At 38.8% G+C, this 11649-nt stretch overlaps 1 protein-coding gene across 1 annotated transcript; it reads right to left on the bottom strand.

Moving 5' to 3' along the window:
* Window positions 1–4103: 4103 nt before the first annotated feature.
* LOC128015585 (dermatopontin) lies at window positions 4104–11023 on the bottom strand. Its single transcript, XM_052599526.1, has 4 exons — window positions 10589–11023; window positions 5226–5351; window positions 4932–5039; window positions 4104–4743 (listed from the first exon to the last, which is right to left on the bottom strand). The coding sequence occupies exons 1-4, from the start codon at window positions 11014–11016 to the stop codon at window positions 4677–4679; spliced, it is 729 nt and encodes a 242-aa protein (XP_052455486.1). The 5' UTR covers window positions 11017–11023; the 3' UTR covers window positions 4104–4676.
* Between the last annotated feature and the right edge of the window lie 626 nt (window positions 11024–11649).

The raw sequence follows: 11649 nt of genomic DNA on the forward strand, positions 1-11649 counted from the left end.
CATGGACAATAATAATGTATAGATGTGCACAAGGCCAGTTAAACAAAGACACCATCACGGTAACACATATGTCCTTTACTCATAACAAAAATTATCGGCCACACCTAGGAGGGAATGGAAAGCCCTCCAAACTCAGGAGATGAACTGGGGGCCTCTGTCGGAGACGATGTCATCAGGGATGCCAAAGTATCTGAGACGTGGTTAAACATCAGTCCGGCGGTCTCCATGGCCATGGGCAGTCCTTTTAGGGGAATAAGAAGACAAGATTTAGAGAATCTATCAACAATTACGAGAATGCATGTATGATTATCTGAGGGTGGTAGGTCAGTGATGAAGACCACCCCTAGGTGCGACCATGGACGGTTAGGAACGGGCAGAGGGAGGAGTTTGCCAGATGGTAGGTGACGTGGGCTCTTTGAGATTCCTTATATCACTGCACATACCTTCTGATGTCAGAAGCCATGTTGTGCCACCAGAAGCGCTCCCTCAGCAGCAAGAGGGTTTCATTGACCCCCAGATGGCTAGTGCCAAGTGATGTGTGAGCCAAGTGGATGAGTGGAGTGCGCTGTGTCCTGGTGATGTACTGCAAGCCCGGTGGACAACCCGGGGGGGCGTTGGTAGAGGAATTGGAGGAGGGCAGAGTTTCGGCTGACCAGGTGATGGGGCTGACGATTACCTTGTCAGGGAGTATGGTTTCGGGTTCCCCCAGGTTTTCTTTGGGAGTGTAACAATGGGATAAAGCATCAGCTTTGACATTTTTGGCCCCTGGCCGGTAGGAGATGGAGAAATTGAAACGAGTGAAGAATAGAGCCCAGCAGGCCTGTCTGGGGTTTAACCTCTTGGCTATGCACAGAAATTCAAGGTTTTTATGGTCTGTGAGTACTAGGAAGGAGGCGTCGACTTCCATGATGAAGGGCCTATTGGGATCGGGATGGACTAGGAGAGGAGCGGTGGTGAAGGCCTCCTTAATGGAATTGAATGCCTCCATGGCGGCTGGGGTCCAGGACAGAGACTTGGTCTTGTTTCGGAAAAGATTGGTGAGTGGGTTGGTGATGGAGCTGTAACCTTGAATGAATCTGCGGTAGAAAATGGCAAAGCCGAGGAATCACTGTAGTTCTTTTATGGTGGTAGGAGTGGGCCAGTTCCAGATGGCGTCTACCTTCCCCTTGTCCATCCGGATGCCACTGCTATCGTTGTAATATCCAAGGAACTGCACTGAAGGCCGATGGAAGGATGCCTTGATACAGATACAAAGCTGCCTTGAGATACAGCTGGAATGCCCTCAGTCATTGCAGGACCTCTGCAACGTGGCGACGATGTTCCACTAGGCTCTGGGAGTAGATGAGGTTATCATCGATGTAGACGAGGACGAACTTGTGGAGAAACTCCCGGGGGCATTGACTAGACCATACGGCATGACAAGATACTGATAGTGACCAGTAGGGGTGATAAAAGCTGTCTTCCACTCGTCCCCCTCACGTATTGGTGAAGACAGTGGCACCACGGAGATGTTCCAGGGCAGCTGGGAAGAGAGGAAGAGGATAACAGAATTTTACGTTGATGTTATTGAGTGACCCGTAATCAATACAGGGCCACAAGCCTCCGTCCTTTTTCTCCACGAAGAAGAAACTTGAAGAAGCAGGAAAAATAAATGGACAGATGTAGCCTTGCACCAGCGCCTCCTTGATGTAGTCCTCCATGGCCTTCTCTTCCAGGATGGAGAGGGGATAGATACTTCCTCTGGGCACTGGCTCACCCTGGAAGCAGATCTAGGCAGGGTGAAGAAGCGGTGGTGTTGTTACCAGAAGTGCTCGCTGGTGATGGAGATGACGGAAGGTTGGTGGGGGTTCGACGCAAAGCGGCAACGAGGTCTTGGAAAGGGTCCGTGAGGCTCATGCTTGTGCCGAAGATCTTGGTCCGGTCTTCTGTTACACTAATCAGGGACAGGAGACTGGAATAACAGGAGAACATGGTTTATTAAGGCACAAGCAGAGGAGCAGGTAGTGAATGGTGAGGATATGGTGGCGGTTGGAGTAATGAGTTGATCCGGAGGGTAGTAACACAAGGCGATGGAGGCAGATGACACACACACACACACGATGGAGACAGGAATACGTTGGAGATCGCTGGAGAGAGGTAAGCAGGGTAAAAGGTTAGTCCTTTAGAGTAAGCAGGTAGGTATTGACCTAGTTGCGAACGAGACCAGACGGTGATTGAGTGTGTGTGACTTTTGTAGGAGGGATTGATTGCAGGTGGATGAGGAGCAGGTGGGTGTGATTACTGACAGTATTTTAAAGTAAAATGACATGTGATGTTAAACCATTTACAATTATTCACCATCAAATTTTCGATGTAACTTAATGTACCGTTAACCAAGTAACAGGATTTTAATGTAACTTTTTTTTTACACCTGAAATATTTAACAAAAAGTTACAAGTGCTCCAATCAATCATGGGCTCACCTATTTGGTTTCAAGTTTTTTTCTTTTTTTTTTTATATACTGAAGTTTATGGCATAATAAAAAGAGGGACAGAAAGTTCCTTTCTTTTCTTTTTTTTTAATTTCTTTCAGAACCTGCATTTCAATTTACAGTACACAAAAGCAAATACACTAAATGTTAGCCTAACTTCTTCTGAAACATGCTATTGGCTAAATCTGTTTGTCTTCGTTAAACCCTCTCAGTCTGCATTTTTAAAGAGCTTTCATTGGATTTAGCATCTGTCTGTTTTCTCCTCCTCTTAAATGTGGCGTCTCATTGTATTTATCCCATAATTACAGCTGAGCACAGGTTCCAAAACCCTCACCACGCTAACAAAGTTTTATTCTCGTTCCTGCAAACAACCATAATTACAACATTGCACATTTGGCTATTGATAATACATGTATGTAAGCCTGCATAATTGAAACTCACAAAAGAAGAAAGCGGAAGAAAACGGCAGAGCAGCTGAATGAACGTGTGGTCTGCCCTGACCTGCTGAACCCTCTGCAGTGGTCAGTTCCAGCAGAAGTGCGCAGTAAGTCAAGGACAGTGTCGGCTGTCCCCAGAGAGAAGGCTTGACTTGGATACAGCCATGTCATTTTGTGATGCTTGGCTCCATGCCTCAAGTCAGCAGCTGCCATGAATAAACTGCGTTGAGAGCCACTGGCTTACATCCAACCTCGACCAAACTCAAGGGAGTTAGAAAGACAACTAGACAGAATCTGACTCTGCACTGGAGGTAGTGGCCTTCTCCTTAACCCCATTCATTTAAGTGCTTAACAAAAAAAGGATGCAAAATGCTACGTAAAAGCAAAATAAAATTGAATAAATAAACATAAAGAAATCCAAAAGTTCTATTCATCTATTCTTTATCATAAACGGCCCAAGTCTCTATCAAAACAGGATTGCAAAGACCACAGTACACCATTTTTTATAAATCTACTGCAATTCAAAATGTTTGAAAAAACAATGTCTTGTATTAAATTCCCATTCAGCTTTAAGAGAAATGCATTTTCTATATTTAAACTGTCTCATTCCCCAACACCCTTATCCAACCTATAATTGCCTCACTCATTGGGAAAGACACACCCAGAACAAGCACAAACACACACGAGTGCTTCCTGCATCACTTTTTAACAGAGTGGAAACCTTCACACAGGAAAAGAAAAGTCATATTTGTGTATTTTAATTGTGAATGTGCAGTCTGGATTGGATGTGAAGCAAAACATATCACATACTATGACAAAACAGCAGGACATTTCTACTTTTTCCTGAGGACTTCATGCAAACACATACAGCACAAACAGTGTTATCGGATTCACTAACAAATCACCCTTATGAGTAGGTTCTTCTTCAAAAACAGCACAACCTAAGTTGTCTGATTCCTGAATTAATGACTCTTATGATGTAATCAGTATTTATGAACACCCAAAAACATATCTGTACACACATACATAGAGATCAGATGTTATCTGGCCATGTCCACTCAATAAGGTCTATGAAATAAGTCACTTGTTAAAGCAAAGCAGAAAACAGATGGAGAAATTATGAAGAGGTAAACAGCCATTGTGTGTTGCACAATGCAAAGAAATAAAAATAAAATAAAAAAATAAAAACAAGCAGATGTGGGAGAAATCTTTGCTTTATTAGTTCTACCCATTTTTCCAAAGAATGCATTTTTTTTTACTCCATCTGAGTATTTGAGACTTAGATAAAAAAGAAATACACCAAAATAAAGATTTTAGACTTTTTCAAAAACCATTCAAAAAGGCATTGGAGATCATAGTTAAATTCATATTGGTAAAAATGCTGCTATATACTTTAAGTGTTGAGTGATACTCAAAGTGTTCAAACTATTGTTAACTTCATGCTGTTTATTACATTGTTTATTACATAAATGCATGTGCAGCTTATTAATAATACACAAAAATATAAAAATATTTTATCCCTTTTTTGTCCTTTACATTTTAAAAATGATTACAAAATATTTGTAAAGATGGAAATGGCATAAATGACTGCAAAATATGAGAACATGGCAATCCATGCATGTTTATACAGAGCAAACCAAACATTTGTAAGTTGTTAAGCTAATTTAAAAATGGAGTATGGCATATATTTTCTGTGAGTGCTATTCTAAGTGCTTATGTGGTGACGTACATGTGCTCTTTTAGGTTACATTAAGTGATGCATGCATGTCCTAGAAGTTTTCAAACTGACAATCAAAGTCTGTCATTCGGCACAAGATGTACTTCCACTGCCGATCCCTGCAAAATCATAAAAAAAAACTGTTATCTCCCTCCAAAGGAATTTTTTGTTGTTGCCATTAACAGCAACTAAAACTATTATGCTAATGCATCCATCTGTAATAAAACATCCATGTGTAATAAAACAGGTGGTTATTTTGACCACTAAAACTACTAAGTGCAAAGGAAGAGGAAGTGTTCATACAGACCTCAGTACACCACTGAAAGTAGTCTGAGCCCCCCTTATGAAGTAGCCATAACTGGGGATTACCATCTCCCCCTCTTCTTTGTAGTACTCTGGAACATCACTCGTCTTCCTGTGCACAAATCATGAAAATTCATTTAAAAGAAAGGTTATAAGTTATGTGAAAAACATCCTATTGAACAATTATCAGAGGACACATAATCCTAAAATCTATAACAGCATATAACTTGTGATGTATAGAGGTTGTTAAGTATCTGTATGAGTACATTAGGTCACCAATTGTTATTCCAAGACTCACCAGCAGGAATAAGGGCACCTGCGGGCATATCGACAGCAGTAGAATTGCCATTCTCGATCCAAAACCGCTTCAAAGTACTTACTTTGCACACCAGCAACCAGCCCATTGTTGGTGCAAACTGAGGACCTGTAGACAGAACAAATATTGATTTTAAATAGAGTGAAGAGGCTGGACAACAGACATTTGTTATTTTTTAAATGAATGTGACTCCTTAAAAACAAAGCTTTGGAATATTGGTGTGTTCCGAGGTTGCACATGTGGCATATGGTTGTGTGAGGTGTGCCTGACTTTAGCTATTGAGCTATAATTGTGTGCATCTTCCTGTTTATACTGAAGGGCTGACTAAAACTGCAAGAGGGAATGTGTGCTTAACAAACATTCGTGAACACAGCATTAGGTCTGACTTTTTTGTCAGGTGCCATTAGTTCCATTTTGCCATTGCAGGGCTTTAAATGAAGACCGTGAAATTAATCTTTTGGATTTTTTCACAAGTTGTTACAACCGATATTCAGAAAACTAGCACAAGTGAGAATAAGATATTGCTATTGAACAGTAGTTAAAGGGTGACTCCACTCCAAATCCACCCCGTGCAATCTTGGTTATGTGCTCCGTATGCTCTTCTGTGTCCTCCATGCCACAAGGATGTTGGTGCTGTTTTATTTCAAAAAGAAACAGCACATCCTTGTGGTGCGGAGGATACAGAAGAGCATAAGCAGCACGGTGATATGGAGAGACACAGAGGAGACTGTTGACAAAGGAATTAATGAATAAAGTCATTATTTTTGTTTTCCTCGCTTACAAAAAGTCTTCCCTTTGCTTCATATGACCCAGATTGCACGTCTGATGGCAGATGGAGTATTCTGACGATGACTTTTCATACCTGTTAAGGATCTTGACACTGTTATTTACTTGGGAGTTGGGCTGCTCCGATCACGATCGGCCAATCGTTATGCACATCTCGTCAGTAAAGCTGGTTCTCTAATCAGTAAAGCTGCTCTATGTGAAATCACGCACCTGATGGAATTAACCGCTGATTAGAGAACCGGCTTTACTGACAAGATGCGCATTAGCGATCGGCCAAACGTGATCGGAGCACCGCTACTTGGGAGTCTATGGGACAATCTCAAGCCTCCAGGTTTTCATCCAAAATATCACAAATTGTGTTCAGAAGATGAACTGAGCTTTTATGGGTTTGGAACGACATGGGGGCAAGTGATTAATGACACAATTTTCATTTTAGGCTGGAGCATCCTTTTAAATAAAAAGACGTTACTATTGAGTAACTTAGATTTTCTAAATGTTATTTTGCTATTTTGACACCCTTGGTATGCCGCTTGTCCAATCAGATTTAACAAGAACTGGAACTAACTGTAATATGCATAATCCACAGTAGTTTTAGCATATTTAACCCATTTGACCATAATAGAAAAATGTTTGTTACAGCAGGAACATGTTTACCCAATATGACATGTGTGTAAAACAAGTTTTTACATGTAATTGCAATAATTCTAAACTGATTTAACTAGGCAATAATTATAAGACTGAGAAGCCAGCAAATGTTACCTCTGAGATGGCTGTGAGACGAGGAGTAGTTTTCTGTAAATACAGGTTTATTTAGGGTTTCTGCTTGTTTACGGCCCATACAAACAGTTGTCATCCCAACAGGGACACAATCATGAGTTCTGCACTGTTCCCCAGCCACCAGCAGTGCCAGACTTTTGTCATAGCAACACTGACGCTATGGGCAACGGTTCCACCAATAGGAAGTAGGCCAGAGCCTTCTCCCAGTGGAATGTCATCTATGTCTTAGTGCAACTCCGAGACAAAATGAAGATCCTCTTAAATGACAGCCATCAGCAATTGATATATGTGGGGCATATTTTCAAATTATGCAATGATGTAAACAACTGATTCTAAAACAATGTGAATATATATATATATATATATATATATATATATATATATATATATATATATATATATTTTTTTTTTATATATATATATTCTGAATTATATTCTAAATATATTTGGTAAACAAAATATTTAAGCCAAAATATTTATAAAAATATACATCAGGGGGCAAGAAAATACCTCTTGGGTAGCGGGAAAATCCATTTTTTTTTACATTTTAGTATATGGACCAATTCTCACTTTTAACTAGTTGCTTATTATCATATTGGCTGTTTATTAGTAATTATAAAGCACATATTATGCATGACTATAATCCTCATCCCTAATCCTACCCAATACCTAAACTTAACAGCCATCTTACTAACCATTAATAAGCAGCAAATTATGTATTTTATTGAAGCTAAAGAAAATTAATAGTATTGATCCCCAAACTAAAGTATGACCAAAAATGGGCGAAACTATATGAAGAAATATAAGTAGCTAAAGCTTCCTGGATATAAAATGTATCTCAAAATATGTTATCTAATTATTTTACATCAATCCACAAATTGTGAAACTGATCTAAAATTTATTGTAAGTTCCCAGCATGCAGTAAGACTGACAGACAGTATTCAGACAGACAGGGCACTGGCTCTGAGGAAATCATACAGAGTGGGCATAGATCAGGGAAAACTATGAGTCCAATAAACCCACTGGAAAAGCTCCCCCAATGCTGCTGGAGTGGGTGGAGAAACCTGGATGGAGCACTGAATGGCTCTTGGCGCTGTTTCTTATGCCTTCAGAGACTGATCACAGAAACCAGACATTTCCTGTTCTAACAAACTGGAGAAATAGTAAAATAAGGTCACTTTTGTCATGAGAATCACACAGATTGTAAGTCATCTCAATGGTCTTACTAAGCACGATATGAAGAGCCTGAGCCAAATAAAAAATCACAAAAAGTTATAGTTACCTTTGTGGTGTTACAACACATCACATCATTAAAAAAATGAAGGAAGGAAAGAAGGCAATCATCTTACTTTAAGACATTACAGTTATTGTAGAGGGGAAAATCATCAGAGGGCTATGAATCATTTTTCATGTCAGACCATTCCAGGCAAAACATTCAAGTTCCTGTGGACAACCAGAGTCTAGATGCTGGAAAGAAGGTTTCATTGTTGAACAAGAAAGTCGGTTTTGGATGAATAGCTCTTTTCATAATACTTATTGTTTCAAAGCAGCTTTGCAAAAAAAAAAAAAAATAGTGCCTTAGTAGTCCTGAGTGATCATTTCAAAGCTGAGCATGACAAAGAAAGCAGCCAGTATAATGTTTAAACCAGTGCACAGTATGCTTTTGCTTATTGTAGCTGCTTGTGTTTACCTTCAGTTTGAACTTTATGTTTTTATATCAAGGAGAAATTAATTATCAAAATATCCATTCATAGAGTGTCCTCCTGACACTGCAGCACTAGAATGAGCTTGTTATTCCAGGAAAAGTTTAATCCTGAATGTGTTCAAAACAACAAAGCTTATACTGTTCAATGCCATTCAAGCAAATCTCAGAGTCCTCGGGAGTCTGTGTAAAACTGGCAAAAATGAGAGAATAGTGCATGCAGTCATTTGAATGAATTAGTTGTAACTGACAGTCAGAAGGAATGTACTATGAGACACTGTTATGTTTGCAATATCCTCAATATTATTTCAGTATGAATGTTACAAAGACATGAAGCAATGTGCAGTGTTTTATACAACAGGAATGTAAAAATTACTATTTATTATCACAATGATCTTTAATAATGGTTACAGTCATTCAGATTCCTTTGGAATGCGTATGTCGTTTTTGTTGTTTAGATATTAGGAAACCAAACCGACCCTTCCCCCCGCAAAAAAAAACTTCTATTAGGTTATTTTAACTGATTCCTCAGTTTCCTCTTCTTTCTATAAAACTTCCCAGCACTGCAGATGTGGTTAGATTATGATAATGTTTTATATAGGGCCTGTAGCACTCAAGTCATTACAATGTATACTTGCTCTTGATGCAACTAGACAGACTGTTAAAACTTTTGATAGCAGGTAAAAATAAATAAATAAATAAAATAAATGAATTTGTTTGGTTAAAAGTTCTTTTGCAGAATCTCCAGGAGAGACTGGCTGGTAGCCCGGTTGAACAACATTCTTAAGCTGGGGTGACTCATCAGACTTGGATTGTCTAAGTGGACAGATTTTTGCACACTCATTAAGTGATCTGTTTTTGTATAAAAAAAAACACATTTTAATATGTTTTTTACTTTTTTGCCTTCTTTTCCAAGTTAGTTGTTCATTGCGTTTATCTGGCTGATTCATCACTATTGTGATAACTATAGATCATCTCAGAAATGTGTTGGATATTGCAACTGTAACTGCGAAAGCGTGTATCCAGGACCACATGACTGTTCATTAGAAGAGAAGAAGAAATAATACCATGTCAGACCTACGTAATGGGTCCAAGATGTTCTGCTGTAATTGGAATGAACACTGCAAACCTTGAAAGAAACCTTTTATCGAAGACTGAAGTACAACATTCAGTACAACATATAACACAACTTCAATTTAAAGTGTCATAGTGCTGTTCTTAATAAGATGTCAGAGAACTGAAGTGATTCACAAATGTGCAATCAAACATGTCTGAGGTACATTTGTGGAGGCTTGTTAAAGTTTCATTTTGGTAGTAAACAAGGCTCTTAAACTTAAGGGTTGCCATTATATCTCTTCTGTGGCTGTGGCTTACTGAGAACGGCCGACCTGAGGCAAGGAATAAATGACACTTATAAAATCTGGATTGGTCCAAACATCTGCTTGTGTTTCTCCAGTCCTATTTAAGAAACTTTCATTGTTTTCCCCTTGACAGACAAATGATCATGATGTTGTCAAAGCAAGCATTCAACTCTGAAAGCTAGTGTTAGCTAGTGCTTTCAGTAATCATTCACATCTGAGTCTAATCATACATGCAAGGGAGCTCTCTATTTTAGTTAGTGTAAACCCAGAATGCAAACACCAAACCTTTTTCAGAAAAGGTCAGAAAAATATTTGCAACACAAGGGATGTCTGTGTAATGTCAAAAATAATTTCCATATATCCGTCCAAAAAGATGATATTCCAAATCTGTCTTTCATTCATGTATGTGTATTGGCTATGTCTATTGACACTTGAAACGGCAAAGTTCTAAAATTGTAATTATGAAAAGATTCTTGCAACGTTTGGCAAATTATGAGGAAAAATATTTAGTTTATTCCATCTATAGTATACTCTCTATGTAACACACTTTAAAAATATATATATAAAGAGAGAGAGAGAGTGGAACGTCAGGGTGTGATGATCCTTTCTGCAACAGTGAATGTTATCATATAAAACATACTTGCAAATGTGTTTTGTATTATAGCAAGACATATTATGTGTTTGACAGCACACTGTTACCCGCATACATACAGACATACCATTCCAGCCCGGCTCTGTTGATATCGTCCCACCAGCATTCGTTGGGCTCTCCCCAGTCGTAGGGAGTCCTCTGGCACTCAAAGTTCCACAGGCGGTCCGAGCCCTCTTTCTCACTGAAGTAACTCCTGATTGCTACTAAGACTTCACCATGGGGACACTGAAAGTTGAAGCCCTGGCGCCAGGTATTCACCCACTCCTCACCGGTTTCATAAGTGTAGCCGTGCTGAGCTCTGACTGTGGAGAAAACCATCAGCAGGCACAGAGCCTGCAGAACATGTGCTGAGCTCATCCTGAAGTCAAACTCTGTGGAACTTCCCAATGTTTCCTCCGTCTTAAAGGCTCTCCGGGATGTGTTGTCCAGATGTTCTGCATCCGGATCCAAGTAGATAAGTAGATAGTTGTGGCCAGGGATTGAACTTTTTTGCATTGTCAATCCTCCAATCCTCCTCCCAGACTGTGCCGTAGATCCTGAGCTAATTTTTTTTTAAAGAGAAATCTCACTTTAAGGCCAAACTTTTATTTAAACAGAATGGGTTTATTTTCAGTCTGTCTTTCATTGTGTTAAACAGTGTGATGGAATGAGGAACTTTCACAGGAAATAACATTTGGAGTGAGAAAAACAGTTATTTTTAATGAAACACACTGCAAAATGTGAATACAGCTAGTTGTTACAGCAAAATTTTATAGCTGATCTGACTCTTAAGAAGTATTTCCATCTAATTAATTCAAATTAATATGTATTTATGTCAAAGTAGTTTAGCCAAACTTTTCATGAAAATTATATGAACATATACTTATATATAATTTTATTATTATTCAATTTTTCAACCCTTTGACTTGCAAGATATTTTGCTGCCGAGAACAACATTTTATGAGAAGAATTTAGCACAAGCATTTCTATTACATAAGATGTATTAATACACATTTGAGTGATTCTGATAATAAAGTTGATGATAAATAAAAGTAATAATAATAAAATTGGCTCTAAACATTCATGTACAAAATAATTAAAAGTCCAATTCTGAGCAGAATTTTTATTCTTTATTCTGAAACTTGTAAA

The sequence above is a fragment of the Carassius gibelio genome, chromosome A6 (genome assembly GCF_023724105.1).
Source record: "Carassius gibelio isolate Cgi1373 ecotype wild population from Czech Republic chromosome A6, carGib1.2-hapl.c, whole genome shotgun sequence".
Lineage (NCBI taxonomy): Eukaryota > Metazoa > Chordata > Actinopteri > Cypriniformes > Cyprinidae > Carassius > Carassius gibelio.

Excerpts from the sequence above, each read along its gene's own strand:
- LOC128015585 (XM_052599526.1), bottom strand. The coding sequence starts at position 11,016 with ATGCAAAAAAGTTCAATCCCTGGCCACAACTATCTACTTATCTACTTG. Across the intron at positions 5,352-10,588 it reads AACAGAGCCGGGCTGGAATG|GTCCTCAGTTTGCACCAACA; the intron begins GTATGTCTGTAT and ends TTCTGTCTACAG. Across the intron at positions 4,744-4,931 it reads ACTTTCAGTGGTGTACTGAG|GGATCGGCAGTGGAAGTACA; the intron begins GTCTGTATGAAC and ends ATGATTTTGCAG.